The 22,539-nt window shown below is 37.9% G+C and overlaps 1 protein-coding gene across 4 annotated transcripts in view; it reads left to right on the forward strand.

Annotated features, from left to right (window-relative positions):
- Nucleotides 1-22,539, forward strand: part of unc-104 (kinesin family member unc-104) — a 1,041,320-nt gene that overhangs the window by 400,089 nt on the left and 618,692 nt on the right. For all 4 annotated transcript variants that reach the window (XM_090382707.1, XM_090382708.1, XM_090382709.1 and 1 more), the window contains exon 17: nucleotides 10,884-10,928. In XM_090382707.1, the coding sequence (XP_090238833.1) occupies nucleotides 10,884-10,928 (45 nt within the window). The remainder of the gene's footprint in view (nucleotides 1-10,883; nucleotides 10,929-22,539) is intronic.

A 22,539-nucleotide genomic window follows, 5' to 3' on the forward strand; every position in this document is an offset into this window, starting at 1 on the left:
GTGTCAAATCAATGTTCGATTGTCCATGTACATTGCTAAAAGTACATGTTGGTTGTTGACATTCATTTTAAGTGCAACTAAATTATTTAATATTATAAAATCCTCCATACATATTCCCCTGTTATCAGTCATACCACTGAACCACATATTGGATTTAGCATTTATGTCAAAAGCCAATACTACATTGCCATAACCTATCTGTGCCAATGTACCTTCCATACATGAAGTGCAATATTCAGTATTATCTGTTGGAGAACAATACAATGACAATAAATAAAATGAAATGTCAGGCATAACAACATGAATAAAAACAATATCTTGAGTGCACAATCCTGATACCACAGTTATGTTTAAATTCTTATTAAAAATAACTATTGCTGCTCTTCGCCTCACTCTAGTAACATAAACTGATTTAGCAGTTAAGGAAAGCCTACCAGTCTATAACTCTGCTCATGCTATATGGCTCCTGTAAACAGCTGAACTATGTTTAATATCTGATTATTATTACTATTATGTGCCAATCAAAACTGTTTAATACAATCGTTATTATCATTATCCATTATTTATGAATGAACTTGCTAATTCCAGAGCTTTAACATATTCTGGACAATTTACATCTTTTACAGAGTGTTTATAGTCACGACCTCTATGCTTACAGTTAACACAATTTGGATGTTGGTCCTTGCGCTGACAGTCAGCATAAACATGGCTCCCCTCAGCGCAATGACCACATGACATTGTTTTATGACTACAGTACTGGGCGGAGTGGCCATATCCCAGACATTTAAAACATTTGGTCACAACTGTGAATTTTCTAAACTTATAGGAAGAAAATCCCAAAAATATTCTGTCTCTCAAAAACAAACATTTTAACAACTCTGGGGCCACCCCAATACCCAGTTAGTCAAATTTAACTTGTTTCCACTATTAAATCTAAATACAACTCCATTCTTTACCTCTTCGAGATCATAACCATAGTCCTTCAAATTCTTTAGATATAAGTCTTCAACTATTTCATCCCTCGTAATATCCTTGGGTATATCATACACCAGTATGGAAAGATTATTTGTTTTCAACCTATCATAATTTTACTAACTAGAGTCTCTGAACCTATTATTTTGTTCAAATCTTCTTTATTGTCTGCTTCTATCAAAACACCTTTATTTCGTATTGTTCGCAGATTTCTCACTTTAATTTCCTTAAAATCATCTTTTAAGACATTTAGTACCACTTCTTTTCTCTACTCGTAAGCTGTGCATTAACATCTGCTCTTAATATTAAAGTGTTCACCTGTTTCTGCTTATTACTTCCTACCCCCTCCACCTCTATTACCGATTTTACCACCTTCATTACCATCACTTATATCTTCCTTAACTACACTACTGTATGTTTTAACCTTATCAATGCAAATTTGCTGTTCTTTCTGAGCAGGAGGAAAGGATTGGCCCTCACAATTTCATCAAAAAGGGCAACTCTAACTGCCATCTCTTCTAATTTTGCTTTTAGTCTTTCATTATCAATCAGCACAGCTGTTGCAATAACTTCAATGTACACCCACTTATCTAATATAAAGTTTGATGCCATCTTTGTTATTTTACTCGACTCACTTGTAGTGTAGTTTACTACATGCTTCTTTAACTTAGTGATTAACTCATACACAGTTGACACGTCATAATATAACTCTGTTCTTGAATATATGGCGCCTCCTTAGCCAGGTGGGAAGGAGCAGCAGTGCAATACACACGCTTCTTGATTAGATCGGAGTTCGAGCCCATCACCACCAAATACGGAGGCTGCGGAAAGGTCAAGGGAATGACCACCACATATTTCCGGTGCAATATGGGCTTAGTTGCTAATGCTCCTAAAAACCAAATAACAAACAACAAACGTTCTTGAATATTTGAAACAATGATGTCACTTTCAGAACATTGGTTCCTGTACTACTTCTTGTAATATCTCCAAATAAACTATCAAAATCACCATCTACATTGAGATCTGTGAAATCATCAAATCCAACCTCTCCCAAACCTTGAATATCAACATCTAATTCGTCACTTATTTGCACCCCCCTGTTCAATTGTCACACTTGTAATTTCTCCAACTACCTCCACCTGAACAGTATTTTCTGGGCATCATCATTTGTTCCTTGCAAACCATCCAAATTTGACACTGTATTCACCACTTTAATATTTTTTCCCTTAAGATATTTACCTTCTAACTTCTTAATTTGATCTGAATTCAACCTGGGAAATCTAGAGGGTAGATGGGGAAAAGCAGAAGCTCATCCACCCCTCCCCCCAGTTTGTAATGATTTTCTTGTCCTTTTCCCCTCCATGCTGCAGTGTAGGAGAAAATAATATCCAAAGTAATCTCATGTAATGTAGACACGAAGATCGATCCTATTAACTTATCAACTTTAGCAATAAGCACTACCTACAAATCAGTCATCAGTAACTTGACACTGCTGTTATTGCTATTTGATATTCTTTAAATGTAATTTACATTCCCTCCCAGCACAGCGAGAAAGGAAACTAATCTCACCTCAATTCAATTATTCAAACATCAAAATTATTAGCAGCACACTAGGAAAATCTTACTTTAGCTCCACCATCAAACCAGAGAGAGAGAGAGAGAGAGAGAGAGAGAGAGAGAGAGAGAGAGAGAGAGAGAAAACAAGAGTCAGAAGTAGAAGGGAATCACCAAGAAAGAGAAGAATGATGATATCCAGCTCAGGACCCTGGGTATGCAAAGCCCATACTGACCAGATGTGAGCCCTAAGTTTATTTAACAGCTTCTTACAACAGAGCAATAAGGAGATTCTCTATTATGAATTCTGACTGGACAGCCTGAGAAGATTGAATTATGGTTTTAAGTTGTGTCAAACAGTTAGGAGAGAAAGTAGGGCAGGGTTGTTAATGACAGTAATGGCAGTGTGCCACTGCAATGGGATCTAGAAAATTTGGGCAGATGGGCTGAGAAGTGGCAACTGAAATTTAACCTTGACAAATGCAAATTACTGCATATGGGTAGAAGTAACCCCAGAGAAATGTACCAAAACTGTGTGGTACTGCACTTAAGGTGGTAGAAAATGAAAAAGACCTGGGAGTAATTGTGTAGGCAGATATGAAGTTTTCTGAGCAATGCAGACAGGCTGCCAGGGCAGGTCATTCCTATATATCATTGACAAAATGATATATAGGATTTTGCTAACAGGGAAAAGGAGGTGATTGTCCCTCTTCCTCTGTATAAGGCAATGGTCAGGCCACGTCTTGAGTACTGTGTAAAAGTCTGGAGGCCTCATTTTAGGAAGGATGTAGATTTGTTTGAGCGATCCTCTTGCCCAGAGAGGCTTAAGTTCTGCAAATTGCAGGGGCTGGAGACTAGGTACCTGTGAGGTGATCTGATTGAGGTGTATAAGGCCCTGAATGGGTTGAGCATGCTGAATTCTGATGGGATTCTTTCAATTGTTCAGATTACGAACCTAAGGGGACATAAATTCAAATTAAGGAAAGACAGATGTAGAATAGATGTGCGGAAATTTGCCTTTAGCCAGCAGTTGGGTAAAGCAGCTGGAACAAACTTCCATCTGTTGTGGAAGTTGTTAGGTTAAATAAGTCAAAAAATACAACCTAACCTGATGTACTTGCTTTCTTGCATCACATGCCACTACTATTACATCATAGGGCTGATAGTATAGGAACCATTGACAGGAAATGATCACACAATCATTAGTTGGAAGATAAAGAAAAGTATTGCAATTGTTAAAGGTAAAGGTATAGGTTTTAATTTTAGAAAAGGGGACTTGACAGTTTAAGATGCTACATTGCATTTATTACCTGTGCGGATTTCAGTGGGAGGGTGAATAGATTTATGGAATACTTTTAAAGCAATAGTAAATAAATCCACATATTCATGATTAAGAAGATATAAATGTGAGGTGAATGCCAAGATGGATGAACATGGAGCTTGACTAGTCTAATAGAGCAGAAAAATATGGCATAGGAAAGTTACAGAGTGAAGAAAAGTATTGAGACCTACAACAGCTGCAAGTTGATCTGTAATAATACCACAGAAAATGTTAAAGTGATGTCAAAGGTTGAGTATGAGAAAAGAGAGAAAAGAACAGGAACAAGGAGGTTTTCATGTATATAAATACAAAGAAGAAGGAAATGAACTAGATCAGACCCTTGGGAAATAGGTGTTGGAAAGTGTTAACCTGTTGTTGTTGCTGCTGACGAATTGAATAGGACTTTTCATAGGTAATTTTGAGGGAGATAGCCAGAGAGTGTGCATTGAGCCATTAATGTTAATTTTGAGTGCATCATTGGACTAGGGAGAGATTGCTCTGCGGAGAAGTGCCAACATATTGACAATATATAAAGGCAATTCTTGGAGATAGATGGCAACTATAGACTGGTTAGTCTGACTTCAGTGGGGAAATCTTGGAGGCAATTATTAGGAGTGTAATCCAGAGCCATTTAGATAGAAATAGAATTCTGATGTACACACAACATGGTTTTGTTAAGGTATTCTCTTGATTAACTAATCTGGTTAGCTATTTTGGCACAGTTACATCCTGAGGGATGTAGGGGATAATTTTGACATAATTTATTTGGGTTTTAGCAAGGCATTTGACTTTGTCCTTCATTAGAGGTTACTGTATAAGCTGGAACATGTTGGAATTACAGGCAAGATTCTGAGTTGGATTACAGAGTGGCTGCAGGGTAAGAGGCATACTGTTGTGATTAATGGATACACTTCAGAGTGGTGTGATGTCAGGTCTCCCAAATATTGGATCTTGGACCACTGTTATTTCTGATTTTTACAAAGAACATCAATGAGGAGATAGAGGGCATGAAATCAAAATTTGCTGATGTGGGAGAGTGGTTAATGATTAGTGCTAAGTAGCAGCCCTTCAGGATAACTTGGCCAGGCTTTAAGAGTGATGAGAAAAGTGGCAGCTATGTTTTAATACAACAAAATACATGTTCTTCTCCTTGGGGAATAGCAACCCCAAAATAAATTGTAAACTTTGTAGGATTGAATTAAAAACAGTAACGAAGAAGGGTATCTAGGAGTTATGATATGGATAGATATGAAGTTCCCTGAGTAGTATTGATGGGCAGTCAGGGAAGACCACAAAGTCTTATTGATGATATATCAAACAATAGCCTGTAGGGATAGGGAGGTTATAATCTCATTATATAAGGCAGTTGTAAGACTGCACTTAGAATGCTGTATCCAAATATGAAGGTATTGCCTAAAAAAAAGGACATCGAGCTTTTTTGGTGCAAAGATAGGCAACTCTGAGATCTGCAAAAGGGTGACTGTATGAGGAAAGACTTTGAGATTATGCGGGTTACAGAACTTGTTAACCAGGCATTTCATTGGGAACCTAATTGAGACTTATAAGGCAGTGAGAGGTATAGTAAAATGAATGAAGGCAAATTTTTCACTGTTATAAGTGATTCCAGAACTAGGGACCATAAATTCATATTATGGGGGAAGTGACTGAATTGTAGGAGGTTTGCTTTTAGCTAACGAGTTATTGATCTAAAGTAAGCAGAGTTTAGTAGTGGTGTTTTTTAAAAATCCTGTTCAGAATTGAGGAATGCAAAGCTGTATAAAATGACCATCACTCATACTATGAACTTTTAGGTTTAAAATAAATAATAGAAATACATTTCTCCATGCCATTACAAAAAAAAGTTTTTTTTCTTTCTTTCTCTCACAGATGTACTTCTTTATACTAACTACAACTAGTAAGAAACTTTAACAATATACAGTAGACTTTCAGAATAATGGTACCTTCGGAGATTCAAGGTGTCATTATTTTGATTTTTCTGTTATCTAGAAAGTTTTATTTTTAATGTATTTAATGCAGAAATAATGAGGCCAAATAAGAAATAGAGAGATTAGGAATGCAATTTTATTAACTGCACATAAAAAAACATAAACATGTTGACAATCCAATGTTATATATTGCCATTAATACACTCCTGCTTACTCCCTGTTCTATTTTCTTTATTATATCAACTTTAATCTGTGTGGATAGCACAGTAGTATCATTACTGTCCTCCCCACACCGGATGGAAAAGGCCCGGATTCGAATCCCGTCGATGATGTGAGGAACTTTTATAGGTTTTTTTCACTCCGTTGCTGAGTTGGTGGGTCTTAGGTATAGATACTAAAGTGGATATCATCATTCTTCTCTTTCTTGATGATTCCTTTTTACTTTTGACTCTCTCTCTCAGGGTAACTTGGGAATTTTTTTTGCTGGTGCAGCATAAGCTTCAGGCTTCCTTGCACCATATGGATAATAATAACTGGGTTTTTTCATCCAGCAAAACAGGCAACTCGAGCAGAGAGCAGATGCAATTTACAGACACAATACAAATGGGTATATGAATTAACTTTCCAAGTGATCCTAATGTAATTAATAGTTTGGATTATATCAAGTTTGTCACTAAGCTTCTTCTTTTCTTCTTTGTAGGAGGTTTGTTAACTCTAGGAGCCATAGTGAGGAGTTTTTAATTTAAAATAAATGTAAAATAGTGGTATAATCTGTGATTATTAGTATAGAATTCACTTTGAAAATGGCAAATGTAAACAAATACGGTAATCACATGACTTGCCGTTTGTCTTTTTTCAACACTGCAAGACATCTGCACTGTATGTATACATACGATCTCAATGTACCATTATTTGAGGTGGCTGTTATATTGACAGTCTACTGTATAAGCTGTTTTTCAGTTTGTAATTGAAACGGCAGTTTATGCTGGTGTGAATGTAATTTCATAGTCTAGGGCAGTGGTTTTCAACGGGGGTGCCGCAACAACATTCCAGGGGTGCCACGCAATTTGGGTTTATACTTAAACTTATCATTTTTTAATTTATGTTTATTTCATTATAAAAAAAGTGTACCGTATTTTTTTAATTTTGTGGTGATCTATAATTGATGTTTACTTAGTACCTCTGTATAAAGAATAAAATTATATACTGTATATATATAATTTGTATTATAAAATGTAATTTTTATAATTATATTTTTGTAATAAATATCATAACATATATTTTTAATATCACACACACACACACACACACACACACACACACACACACACACACACACACACACACACACACACACACACACACACACAGAGAATCGAATCTAACAGACAGAAAATTGAGTAGGGGTGCCGCAAAATAAAATAAATTACTTAGGGGTGCCGTTATTAAAAAAAAAGGTTGAAAAGCACTGGTCTAGGGCTATCTGTAGTCTACATAAATATGTATGATGCAAGTCTCAACATTGCAACATACGAGGGTGGTTCAATAAAGAATCGCCCTGACCTAGCTGCAGAGGTGCTAGCCCGTTGATTCTTGGCACAGGTTTTAGTCCTTCTCTACATAGCCACCGAGCAGGTTTACAATATTTTCCCCATTGATGGATGAGGCTATAGATACCGTTTTTGTAGAAGTGGTGAGGTTGGTCTTTGAATCATGACTTTGTTGCAGAAATGAGTGTCTTGTCACGGAAGTGGGTCCCCCAAAGAAATGAAGGAAACAAGAAGTCCGACAGTGCAAGATCAGGTGGGTAGGCTGGAAGGGGGAGTATTTCATATCCACAAGTGGCCGCTTGTGTTGTTGCAATTTCAGAAGTGTCAACTGGGACATTGTCTTGAAGCATTCTCACAGCATGGAGACAGCATGCCATACCTACATGTTTTGATTTTCTCCCATAATTTTGTGAGTTGGCATAATAGGCACCTGTAATTGTTCTACCTTTCGGCAGGTAATCAGTCATTATTACACCTTTCTCATACCAAAACACTGCCAGCAAGATCTTTCCTGCTGGTGCTTGGACCCTTGCCTTCTTGGGGGTGGGGAACCATGATGTCGCTCCATGGACTGCTTTTTACTTACAGGGTCGAAATGGTGTATCCAACTTTCATCCTGAGTGATTAGACGAGAGAAAGTCTTCCTCATTTTTTTGAAACAGGGCTAATAACCTCTTGTGATTTCTGTTGTCCATCAGCCTTCTGGAAACCAGTCAATAATTGGGGAATCTATCTTGCACTCAATTTCCGTAAATGGAGTAGTCATGAAGGACTATTTCAACAGAGCCCACACTAATCTTCACCTCCTGGGACAATTCACGCACAGATATCCGGCGATCTTCCACAATTAATGACTCCACTTTTCTGATTGTGCTTTCATCAATGACTGAATGGGGATGACCTGGAATGGGCTCAGATTCTACCGATGTCTGACCGCACCTAAACTGTCTCTGCCAGTGTTTCACAATGCCATAGGATGGGGCTTCATCCTTATGTACAGCAGTCATCTCCTTGTGGATTTCTTTAGGAGATTTCCCCCTTGAGGAACAGATACGGGATTACAGCTTTGGCTTCAACTTGGTCCACGATGCTACTTTGTCACATGTTCAGCTCTGTAAGAGAAAAACAAATTAAGACACAGGACTGAAATTTTACACCTTTAGGACAGAGATATGTACGATGCTACACACAAAATATCATGACTCTGCGATATGTGGAAGTAGGTGAGGGCGGGTCTTTATTGGTTCTTCTGGGCTATCTTTTTAAACATTTCATCCAAGCAAAGTTGTTTCCTGTGCTTTGATTCTTCCTTGCGTAATTTTTCATGCATCGAATAAACTATCATTAGCTGTTGCGCCATCACAAAGGTACCTTGTTCTAGTACTTTGATTAAGTCACCCAACAACTCAATTAAATTTCCAATAGTAGGTCTTTCAGCTACATCTATTTCATCATCATCACTGTTATCTTCATCACTTTCATTGTTTTCATCAGGATTTAGAACAATGTCTGTAATTTTACACTCAGTACGGTGATAAACAGCAGGCATTTCTTTGTCAACATCCATAGCCAAATTTTCTTCATTTAGCCTACTTTCTAGATCCTTGGCAACAGGTCCCATCACACTTTTTTGCATTCTCAAGCAACTCATGAACAACCTCTTTCTCCTTTAATGCATGAAAACCTGTAAAGTCATTGTCAAAATTTTTATCTCGTGAATTATCAAACATCAAGGCAGGCCACAACGTATGTCAGCATTTCTTTAGTGTTGTTGCTTGTACCTTCTCCTAGTCACCAGCAATGAACCAAAGCACATCTTTTAAGTTGATTTCTTTAATAAATATCTCTATAGACTTGCCAGTATTAACCACATCTAACATACATTTCATGAAATGAGTGATACTTAGCCTTCACAGAGTGCAGTATTCCTTGTTATTGGAGATGAATAAGTGATTTACAGTTTGATGGTAAATATACTGTTAAACAATTTTCTTATATAAGAGTTCAGCTTTGGGGTGAGCTGAACAGTTGTCCAGAATAAGAAGAATTTTGCAGTTATCAGGTAGGCCTACAGATGTGCAGTGTACTCTTGCTTTTGGCACAAAAAACTTTTCAGAGCATTCTAAGATAATCTCAGTGATAATCCAGCAAGTTTTATTGGAATGGTATATTACTCGGTAAATTTTAATGCTTTTCTGATCACCAGTGGCTCAGGATGTGTGCCTGCAGCATTTGAGCACACTAAGATGGAAATGCTGTTCTTAGATTGTTTGAATTGTGTCAGCTCTTCATCATCTTCTGTTGTTAATGACCTTCTAGGTGGGCATCACTAGTTTAATCAAGTTTCATCTGCATTATATACATGATTGGGACTGATGTGCTGCTCAGCTACAAGCTTAACAAATATTTTCACATACTTGGCAGTTCCATTGTGGATTGTGGACCATTTTTCTCTGCCACTTTACGCATAGAAATTCCATAACGCTTCTTAAACCATTGAAGCCATCCCTCACTGTAGTCACCCTCATGTTCCATTAACATGTTGCCCAACAGGTTTACTCCATCATTCCAACATTGTTGAAACCATTCCATCATCACTTGACCATGCTCAGTACTCTTATAATCTTTCATAGTTTTTCTGATGCTCATTTTCTTGTCGGAATCACTGTCTGTATAGAATTTCAATATTTTATCCCTTTGCTTCTTTTTATCATAAACAGTTGAACCAATACCATAGATGTCACACAGCCTCCACATGGAATCACTTTGATCTGGTTTTTTCGGCAGTTTTGCTTTATTTTGTATTGATGTGGACTGGTGTTTATGCTTAACACCACATGACATTTGCATCTTTCTTAGAAGTCATAACTAGGCTTCTAATAAATTTAAGTAAAATAAGCTAATAATAACATAAATCAATGAATTACTGCCAAAAACTGCAGTGTAAACAATCTAAGTGGGCTTGCACTACACACAAGGCTGTCTGTTGCAACTTTATAAACTATTCTGTTAGTTATGAGAATTTTGATTGCCCTCTCGTAATTTTATCTGGATTAAAAGAGGTGCCGACCCATCCATTCCGAGAAAATCAGCGGTGTACCTATATACTCTTTTATGAATGATTTTATCTATTGCTTGTACACATTACAGTATTCACAATTTCTGTTTCTGTGGATTTTAAGTTATGAATATGTGTATATTCATTCATATATGTATTCATATGTAGTCATACACACAGCTTTGATAATTTGAAGTTGAAGGGGCATAAAAATTATTTCAAATTATCCAAACTTTGAATTTAAATAATTCAGATTTATAAATTAGGATGTTCAATGGGCAGAAAAATAATTAAAAATAACCAATATTGCGAATTATCCAAGCTCCACTGTGTATATACATCCTTAACATTTAATTATAAATGGAATATTCCTTTTTATATACCAAATGCAATTTAGGTATATGTTTGATATTTTCATTGAAAATTGCTTAGTAACTTAAATTATTCTCCAGTACTTGATTAAAAGCATTTGTTTCTTTTAGCAAGAGAAAGTCGAGAAAGGAAGTCACCAGTTGAAACACCCGGTGGTAAGTTTCTTTTTATTTATTATAGAAACATGTTAAATTGCAGAGAGGAGGGGGGGGGGGAATGGGGGTAATTCAGATGTTTTCATTTATTGGCTGAAAGTATACATTTGATCATTGACAAACTGAAAATAATCATATTCCAGTGACGCAGCAATTACCAGTATACTTACTGGCCAAAGAATAAGAAACTTTTATTCATTATCTACTAATGTAGGTATTGTTCAAATTACACCCCATATACATCATGGCATAGATTCCACTAGGTGTCTGAGTGAGTCTAGCTCTAGATTTGACTATTGTTCTCTCAGAATAGTTGTCAGCTTCTGTATTTTGTCATTAGAGAACAGTGAAGCTGAACTACCCTTTCCACCATATCCCAGACATTCTCAATTATATTCAGATCTAGAGAATTAGGCAGCCAGGGTTCAGGTAGGAAATGCTCCTTGACCCATTCAAATACAATTTTGTTTCAGTTGATAGTTGCATTGTCATCTTAAAAGAATCAATCGCAATCTGGATAAAAATGAAGCATTGCAGGTGGAAATTTGTCTGATATGACTGAAAGATATTAATTGGAGGTAAAATGACACTTCTAATAGTATGAGCTGACACATTCTGTACCAGCTTAACATATACCATACTATAAATATTTAAGGCAAAGGCCTCATGCTACAAGGTAGAATGACTAACATGTAGGTTAGTGCAAAAGCATTTTAACGTATACTCTTTATGTTAAAATGATGCTTTTGCACTAACCTACATCTTAGTCATCCCATACTGTAATGCTACCTCCAGCCACTTGACTGGTAGACACAAGACAGTCTGAATCCATGCCTTTATTATTATTATTATTATTATTAGCCATATGGTGCAAGGAAGCCTGAGACTTTTGCTGCACCAGCCAAAAAAAAAAATTTCCGAGTTACCCTGAAAGAGAGAGAGAGAGAGAGAGAGAGAGAGAGAAGTAAAAGTAGAACCAAGAAAGAGAAGAATGATGATATCCAGCTCAGGACCCTGGGTGTGCCAAGCCCACACTCACCAGATGTGAGCCCCTGGGGTTATGAGGTTTATGCTAAACTTTTTTGTCTTACCATTGGTGAAAAAAAGTGTAAATGAGACTTGTCAGACTACATAATCTTTTTTCCACTGTTCTCAAGTCCAGTCTTCCTCTTTGCAGTACTGCTCCAGTTGAATATTCCAAATTTTTAGAGAATAAAGTGGCTTTTCTATAGAATCATTATTACTAAATCCCAGATTCTTCAACTCTTGCTGCAAAATTCATTTGGAAATGGGACTTTTGTTGCCTAAATTGATTTTTTGGTCATTTTTCCGTACACTGGGCCTTCTATTCTGACACACAATTTGCTTTAAATTCCTGCAGTCATATTCTTAGAGTAGTACCACCTTCAGCTGCATTCCTTCCTTTTAGAGATTCATTTTCCTTTTGTCTTCTACTCATTATATATTTTTGAGATGGTTGCTTTTTGCTGCATCAGTGATTTCCTATGTTTTCTCCAATGTGGCTCCTTTTAACATGCTCTAACGATAATCGCTTTCTGAAAATCAGAAAGTTGCCCATCTTTTCTATGACCAGATCAACAAAAAACCCCCTGGAAAGTATAAATATTTATTTGATGTCAAGGAACTTGTGATCATACCATATGACAACTTATATTTGCATACTGTATGTTTTATTATCTATTGTTGTCAATAGCAAAAGGTTTCTGATTCTTTTTACGAATGTGCTGTCCACCAATCTGTGTAAGCATAAAACTAATAATGAAATAATCTCACAGAAATCACACTTTCTTTGTAGTGATGTTGAGTTGCTTGAATTGTTAAGATCATTTCACGTCCACTCTGTCATGGAAATATTAAACCAGAACACTAAAGGTGAGGCAAGGGGAAGTTGGCCAAGCTCTTGCTGCATTGGTGGGGAAGAAGAAGAAGAAGACTCATACAACTATATCCACTTTTATTGTATTGTTCTCACCATCAGAGTGGTACTGATCCAGTTGCCTGTTAAGTTCTGCCATACAAGTATGGTAGAACTTGTATGTGCAACCTTGACCACCCAGCAAGTCCATCATCTGCCATTTTCAATCCATTGCAGGATGAAGGCTTCTTCAGCAACTTTCCAGTTCCTTCTCTTTTGTGTAATGGCCATCCATTTACTACCCACAAATACGTGGATTTCATCTGTCTGTCTCCGCTGTAGTAGTATTAATAGAGGCATGAGATGCAAGTAAGAAAGCATATGAGCTCATGTAGCATCAGGGAAAAAAAACAAAACAATTTCACATAACCATTCCCTCTAAAACTTTGTCCACTTCCTCGTTAAATTTATTTAAGCAATTAACTTCCATAGCAGCAGATGGAAATTTGTTCCAGCAATTAACCACCTACTGGCTAAAGATAAATTTCTGCACATCTATTTTACAACAATCTCCTCAATTTGAATTTATGCCCCCTGAGGTTCGTAATCTGAACAAGCGGAAGAATCCCAACAGATTCAATATGCTCAACCCATTCAAGGCCTTATACACCTCAATCAGATAACCCCGCAGGTGCCTAGTGTCCAGCCACTGCAATTTGCAGAAATTAAGCCTTTCTTGATAAGAGGACCCCTTTTTTTCCCCTCACCAATCTTGTTGCCCTTCTCTGTATATACTTAAGCAACTCTACATCTTTCCTAAAATGAGGCCTCCAGACATGTACACAGCACTCAAGGTGTGACTTAACCATTGCCTTATACAAAGGGATAATCACGTCCTTTTCCCTGCTAGCAAAATTCCTGTATATCATTGATAATACCCCATGACCTGCTCTGGCAGCCTGTCTGCATTGTTCAAAAAACTTCATATCTGACTGCACAATCACTCCCAGGTCTTTTTCATTTTCTACCAACCTAAATGTAGTACCACACAGTTGGTATGTTCCTCTGGGGTTAATTCTACCCATATGTAGGACTTTACATTTGTCAAAGTTAAACTTCAGTTGCCACTTCTCAGTCCATCTACCCAAATATTGCAGTAACACACTGCCATTACTGTCATTAACAACCCTGGCAATCTTTGTATCATCTGCAAACTTCAACACTAAGCGTGATATACCTTCATAAATATCATTGATAAATATACAAAACAACAGTGGACCCAACACCGAACCCTGTGGGACTCTACTAATAACATTAGTCCACGAAGAGCAGTATCCATTGATTACCACTCTTTGTCTTCTCCCACTCAACCATCCTTTTTTACATTACAGTAACTTACCCTTAATATCATACTTCTCCAATTTGTACAGTAATCTTCCATGCGCAACAGTGTCAAAAGCTTTCCCGAAATCCAAGTATAAGGTATCAAAATTTATTTTTTGCATCCAATTCCTTTGTAACCACATCAGTCTCCAGTCATATTTTAACAAAGACTTTTCCTTAACAAATCCATGCTGTGTCTGAATTATTGCTGTAGTCTTGTCTAGATGATCTTACAATGCTTCTTTAACCAGTGATTCCATTATTTTACCTATAACAGAAGTTAAACTAACTGCTCTGTAATTACTCGTGTTACCCTTAGATTCCTCCTTTGTGAATTGGGGATACATTTGCATATCTTTATTATGTGGGGACTTCCCCTCAGTCCAAGGATGCTCTCATAATTATGGTTAAGGGTTTGCTTAGTTCCTTGCCGCCTCCTTTAATATAACTGGATAGATCCCATCAACCCCAGGTGCCTTTCTTATGTTTAATTTCAACAATTTCTCCATAGTTTTTGAAAAATCATTACTGGCATTTTCCTCTCTTAATAACTCCTCATGTGTGAATGTAGATGCAAAATACTCATTCAGTTTGTCAGCTATCTGAGCAGGATCATCAACACTCAAACCATCGATATCAAGTGGACCAATCTGATTCATCCCCCTTCCTTTTAGAGTTTATATAAGTAAAGAAATCCTTGTTGTTTTTCTTAATATCATTTGCTAAAGGTTTCTGACTTCGCTTGCTTAATCTCCTTTGTGACTTGATTACAGACTAGCTTATATGTGCCAGAGGCTTCTGTGTCACCTCATAATTTATATGCATCCATATATTTTTCTTCTCTCCCATAAGTCTCATTAGTTCGTCTGACATCCATTTTTTTTTTTTTTTTTTTTATGTGAACCCCAAACACGAGAGGTATTAGAACCTATAGTACTTAGTACCGTGCTTCGGTTGGAGGTTGAGAAGATGAAAGAAAATATTTGTTGACATTGGACTTGAACCTCTGTAGATTGTAATTTTCAGGAAATACGTATGAAGGAAGGTTGTTCCAGAAAATGGCAGTTGAATGAATAAATGAGGAAGATGAAAAGTTGGTTCTGTGGGTTTGACGTTGGACAGTAAATGGACGTTGGCTGGTTGCGGCACGTGTTCAGACTGTTTTGAAAGAGAGAGCATGAATTATAGAAGCCAATTCAGAGGAACAGTGTCCATGGAAGTATCTGTAGAAGAGGCATGCAGCAGAAACAGTACGTCTATGAGAAAGTGAGTGGAGGGACTCTGTAAGAGATGAATCGTTAATTAACCTAACTGCCCTCTTCTGAATGGAATCAAGAAGCCTGAGAGAGGTTTTGGGGGCACCACCCCAGATTGGTGCCCCCAAATATTCCATGGCTGGCGGATTTGCGATTTATACAGAGTGAGCAGCTGTTTGGAAGAAAAGTAACGCCGAGAGCGAAAGAGAAAACAAAGTTTTTTAGACGCAGAGGAAGCAATATTTATAATGTGCTTGTGCCAAGAGAGATTAGAAGTCAGGGTAATCCCCAAAAAAGATATATCATTTTGCCGAGAAATCGGAGTGATGCATAGAAAAGCATAGGAGCAGAAGAATCCTTTTTGCAAGATATAAGACAAGACTGAGTTTTAGAAGGGTTGAAATCAACTAAGTTGCCTTGGCCCCACTGGAGAATTACCTGAAGATCAGCATTTAAGGAATTGGTAGCAGATTTTTGAGAAGTTGAAGCTGATTGAGCAGGACAAGATTTCTCAAAATGGAAAGTGGAATGCAATGTGCTATCATCGGCAAAACTATGGATAGGATTTCCAGTCAATGGAAGAAGGTCATTAATATACAAGAAGAAAAGAGTGGGGGAAAGAACAAAACCTTGGGGAACACCGGCATTAGTGGCGAAGTTAGAAGACAGAGAGCCATCTACCATCACCCTCAGTGAGTGATCAGAGAGAAAACTGGATAACCAATTACTAAAAACAGTTGGCAAACCATAAGATGAAAGCTTGTTTAGAAGACCTTTATGCCAAACACAATCAAAAGCCTTTGAGATGTCAAGAGCAACTACTTGTGTTTCACTGAACCTTTCCATTGAATTAGTCCATAAATGGGTAACATAAGCCAGAATATCACCAGTGGATCGACAGTGATGGAATCCATAGTGGCAATCGTTGATCAGACGGAAGATTTCTAGGTAGTTTAAGAGTTGGTGGTTAATTGATTTCTCCATTATTTTAGAAAGAGTAGAAGTAATTGCAATGGGACGATAATTGGATGGGAGGGATTTGTCACCCTTTTTAGGAACTGGCTGGATATGAGCAAATTTCCAAGCAGAAGGAAAAACACCTTTGAAATAAGAAAGTGAAAAAAGGCGGCAAAGAATAGGAGTAAGTTCAGGAGCGCAGGTCTTGAGAACAAGTGGAGAAATACCATCAGGACCTGGAGCTTTCTTAGCATCAAGATTCATCAAAATCGTTCTGATATCCTTCTCACGGAAGACCACAGTAGGCATTGAATGGAGCGTGTTGGGAATGTTGGGAGGTATTTTACCAAGATCATTAATACATGAGCTGGAAGAAAAATGGGATGCTAGCAGGTCAGCTTTATCCTTGGCTGAACTGATATCAGAACCATCTGGTTTGGACAGAGGTGGGAGCAGAGATGGGCAAAAGTTGCGGCCAATAGCTTTGGCAAGAGACCAGAATGCTCGGCTACCATTAGGGCAAGAAGCAAGTTTTCTACTCTTAGCCTGTTCAAACTCTTTGAACTGATTAATAACTGCTTTACAATTGTTGCGAGCTTTGTTGTACGCAGAAAATGAAACTGAAGAATTAGAAACAAGCCAATTACGATATGCAACATTCTTCTCTTGAACAGCCTTAGCACATTTATTGGAAAACCAAAGTTTAGATAAAGGACGAGATTTTAAAGTGGAGTGTGGAATAAAGGATTAGATTCCTGCAAGAATAATTTCACTGACACGATCTGAGCAAATGTTGACATTAGAAGTTTTGAAACAGTAATCTGACCAAGGAAGAGAAGAAAAGAAGTCTCGCATGTCGTCCCATTTTGCATTCTTGTAATGCCAAACAACATGAGGTTGGGAATAGCCATGAGATAAAGGTTCCATTGGAGAAGAGCCAATCACCAAGTTGTGATCTGAAGTGCCTAAAGGATGTCTCACTTCGAATGTGTACTTAGAAGGGTTGTTTGTGAGAAAAAGATCAAGCGTATTGGCTGTATGATTAGGATTGTCCGGTATTCTTGTAGGTAAATGAACAATCTGTGCTAGGTCATTAGTAATTGCAAAAGCCTCAGAATCTCGACCTGCTGGGTCGGTGTGACTAGAAAACAAAAGCCAGCTGGAGTTGTGAACATTAAAATCACCAAGGAAAATTACCTCACTCTTAGGAAAGTTGGACTGGAGAAAGTCAAGTTGCAAAGAGAGGAAGTCAAAGAGCTTCAAGTGATTAGTGGAGTTGGGAGAACGGTAGAGACAACAGATAAATTTGACACAATGAGGTAGAGAGATTTTAAGCCAGAGAAGATCAAAGAGAGGAGATTCCAAATTGCCAAGTCTCTGACAGGGAATATCAGAACGGACATATGCGCAAGTACCACCTTTGAGGCGAAAGGAATCATACAGCGAATAATTTGGGCATCTGAGATGAGCAGTAGTTGAATCAACCAATAACTGAGATTCTGTCATAAAAAGTACATGGGGTTTGGCAGACTGCAAGTGGAAATGGACATCGTTGAGATTAGAATTGAGACCACGTTTATTTGTGAAATGAAATAGAAAGTGCTTGTGAGGTTTAGATCTTTTCGCCGATAAGCTTGCTCTATTAGTTTGACAATTCATGGTGTATTCAATAGTAAGAAAAAGTGGGTCGGACATGCTGTATGAAGTAATGAAATTTTTGGATATGGCATACACGTGGTAAGAATATACCTAGATCCTTGACATAACGTGGCCTCGACAATGCTCCCCGCATACACACTACTTGGACTCCCTCCAGTCACTATCTGGCAGAGTACAGGTAGCAAGATTATATAATAGCTGATCCGGAAGCCTCCTAGAGAGTTTCCAATAGGTTCGGTCTGGTGTACTAACTAGCGGCCGGCCTGCGAACACTGTTTTAGAGCGGTACCCTCGAAATGTAAGGAATATTGGATCTCGCCACGACGTTGATAATAACCTCAAAAGTCATCAATCATACTGCATGATGGAAGAGATAGGGAAGTGTTGACCGGAACTTAGCTCTAGAGACTAAACATGGGTTCCACCACTTCAAGCCTCCAATAAGCAAAGTGGTGGTATTTCACCGGTTTATGAGAGTCATCTACCACCTAGTACTGCCTGGTAACATAGAAGGGCGGCGTTCCTCCATGTGGTGTGGGCACCACACCTCGACCCCTGCTTACGCTGGTTCACACCTGGGTGGTCACCCACCATGTACTTGTGCATGGAGTTTATACCCAGGATTACTAACAGTCCCACAATCGTGAGGGTGCAAGCAGAGGATTTGGCTGTCACAGACTGTCCGGACTTCGCCGAAATTGGGTCCACTTGACTTGAGTGTCACCCGAATATCAGTTCCATCAGCGTTTTATACTCCCAGATAGCAAGTACAGTTTGTCTGGCATATCTGAGAGAATGTCTGTGGCAGCCTCAAGGACCATTTAGCCCTAAATCTTGAACAATATTTCTTAATCAATATGAAAAGCCTATTAGCTTCCATGATTAATTCCTCGAATGCTTCCCACTTAGAATTTGATGTTGCTAACATCATGAGTTGGTCCCACTGTGCAGAATTTAAAAATGTCTGAGACCACTTTTATGGAAGCAAAAACCCTTCTCTTTAGCCCTGACGGTAATTATATCTTTAAGTAAATCCCACATCAGTACACTGTGATCACCGCCACCTTGGTGGTTCCTTAATTTTATTAAGTCATCACTTTCGTGATGAATTAATACAATTCTTAACTGCTGATAACCAGTTCATGAGTATTACCCTGTTTGGTTGACTCTCGAACATGCTGCTGCAGAAAACAATCATCCAATTAATCTAAAAAAAAGCTATTGTGCAAGTGACCAACCCATGAACACCTGTCAATATCTGTAAAGTTAAAATACCAATTATAAAACATTATTTACTGGCCCACACTATTTCTCTGTACAATTCTTCATTGTACACATTAGAATCATTAGGCTTATAACACACTCCTACTCTTATTTTTGCTTTTCCAGTGCTTATGTGACACCAAACTGACTCAACATTGCACTGTCCATCTATGTCAACCTGGATGCACTTCCTTAGATTTTATGTTTTTCTTAATTATCAGCATACTCCCTCCTCCCTTTCTATCCTGTCTATCCTCTCTGTGCACATTGTACTCCCCAAATTCCAATTCTGCATTCCTAATATCTGTGTGACACCACGTTTCTTATATCCCAACAATATCTGCCTTTGACGTCTTGACCAGCACTTCAAATTCATCAAATTTATTTACTATAATTCTAGCACTGGTGTACATGCAAGTATACATCCACCTATTCTTATTCTTAGTTACCCTAACACAGCCCATGTATTTATTTGTTTCGTGATGACTGCCATCAGTCCCTGAAACTACCAGCACCCTACCCTCTAGGCCGCTGCTGAAAGTAGTGCAAGAATCACCTTCACCTCTGCCTGCAACTACTTTTGACCTTTTAGTCTGTGAATCTCCCCCCTCCCAAGCTAACAGTTTTCCGACCCACCTAGCACTGCCTCGATAGCATCAGCAAATATTCGTGCACCCTTTCTATTTGAGTGTATCCTGCTCCTGTAGAAGCAGTCTCTCCTGTTAACAAGCAGAGACCACTCTGAGAAAAATTCTATCCCACGAGCCGTGCACAATCCCTCCGGAGCATAATTCATTGACAAGGCTGTCGTCGTGTATGGGTAGGATTGCAGATACTTTCAACTCTAACCCTAACTTACAACTTTTTTCAACATTGACTTGTACTTGTTAAGTAAATCTGTAGGTCTCCTACTCTTAATGTCATTAGTACCAACGTGTACAACAATATTACCCTTTGTGCCTTGAAAAGATGATATCTGCTCTACAACATCATCGACTTTTGCCCCTGGTAGACATACCCTGTTCCATCTGTCCTTTTTACATAATACAGGTCAACGCTCACTAATCTGGCAGCGTTAGGACCTGTGTGGTTCCGGATTAGTGATTTTGCCAGATCACCGGTGGTTATATAAGCACATACAGTTTACCCAACAGCTAACCACCTCATTCTACCTTTAACACGTTGAATGTCAAGCTAGTTTAAGAAAAAAATTCCCCAGGAGCCAAAAAATATTTAGCAAATAATTTGATTAGTAATTCTAAAATAAATATTGTAATGTCAGTGTTGTCATTTTTTCGTTTAAAAAAAAAAAAAAAAAAAAAAATTTATTTTTTTTTTCTGTGTGTCATATATATGTGGCCAGTGTGGCCCAGCAGGTTACTTTATTTCTTGAGAAGCCGTTTCGACCATATACGTGTGACGCTATTTCGGCCTACATATGAAGGTTGTTTATGGTTAGTTTATTGCACACGCAGCGAGCACTGCAATAAAACTAATTGTTGTAAAATAAACTCTCAAATGTCGCAATAAGTTTGTCAGTATTGTTTGTGAAAACAAGTTCATTAATGCACTGTATTAACCATCATATTGTGTTGTGTTTTTCCTAAAGTTTGTACAAGTGTGTTGTGAAAAAAAAAAAAAATCTAAAAAGTAATGGCTAAAAGAAAATTACTAAAATAAGAGGAACTGAGAGAAATTGCTGGAATTTATAACTAAGCAGAGTTAAACTTTCCACAGACACACCGCTGTCGAGTTTTTTCAGAAGTTCAACTATCTGTTATGGACAATGTATGGTGTTTACACTTTACACCACAAGAAGCGCTTCCTTTATGTATTGGAACCATGGCTGGGGCTAAATGTGAGCAGGTTATAATAATAAATGCACAAAAACAAGTAGGAATAGCTTGCCAGTGTTTACGAGTTTGCATCGACAGCTGATGCTACAACCAATGCCACCAAAACAGTAGCGGCAGGTTGGTGTGCCGACCGGGGGAAATTTGAAATTATGTTCGTGGAAATATATGTCCGAATTACCAGTGGAATCGGATTACCGGTGGCTGGAATAGTGATGGTCGACCTGTATATTACCCGTCTTCCTTACAATAGATTCATGGACAGTAACTAACTTCTGTGAGACCAGCACATTCTGCCTTGGAGATTTCTGTTGTATTGCCTGATGCACAAGAGTGAGCTCTGGCATTGAGTTGGGCAGCTGAGAGCTTTATGGGTCCCCTCATTAATTTCTTTGAGAGTATCTACCCTACACCTCAAGCTCTCATAGACGCCCATCAGAACACTGAGTTGGCACTGAATTTCTAGACACTCTCTGCACTTACCACATGCAAAGACATCCTCCTTGGCTAAATCATGTTCTGTTCCAGAGAGTTCGGCTAACATTACACATTTTTCTAGGCTTTAATGTGTTGGAGAATAATCCCCCCCACCACACCGTTCTCCCCTGAATCACAGCACTCCTTCCATTTTGTGCCCATTGCTTTGCTGCTCTAGTCTGGGGCATGACATTGAAAATTAATAAGGTCAATAAATTTAATTAATTAATTATCAATACTACACTATCTAATACAATTCTAAATCCATTGATGCATATTACACTATCTAATTTTACATTAGAGTTACTTATTTACCACAATTAAAAGTTTGAATTCCCTACCACTCTCTATGCGAAAATAATGCCTGCAAGATTCGAACGAAACAACGATTTTACTTATATTAAGTACAATACTACAAAAACTCTTTTCTAAATTAAAAATGAAAAATAACCAGCCTAACTAGAACTATAAGGCTACTTATAAAGTACAATGTAATATAACAATTAAGTAAATAAAACGGTAAACACTTATCGCTTTTTTAGAGCCTGTAATTCACAGCTGTAATTTTTAAAGAGAGCTAACCCTGGACTAGACAAAGACAGGTTTTGTCTTCCAGGTTTTCTTTTAGCTCCATTTGGGTAGCATTCTGTTATTTTCTTAGTCCATCTGTCATCAAGTCTTCGAGCTATTTGTCCTGCCCAAGACTATTTCTGTTCTTTGATTTTGGTAAGAATGTCCTTTATTTGTTTGCTTCCTAATCCACGTGTTTCTCTCTTCTTATCTAACAGTTTTTTTTCTAATATAATTGGTTCCATTCTTCTTTGTGTAGTTTTCAGCTTCTCTTCCATTCATTTGGGCAGTGCCCAAGTTTCACTTCCATAAGTCAT

Source organism: Mastigoproctus giganteus, chromosome 10 (assembly GCF_048544385.1).
Source record: "Mastigoproctus giganteus isolate SK-2022 chromosome 10, ASM4854438v1, whole genome shotgun sequence".
Taxonomy (NCBI): Eukaryota; Metazoa; Arthropoda; class Arachnida; order Uropygi; family Thelyphonidae; genus Mastigoproctus; species Mastigoproctus giganteus.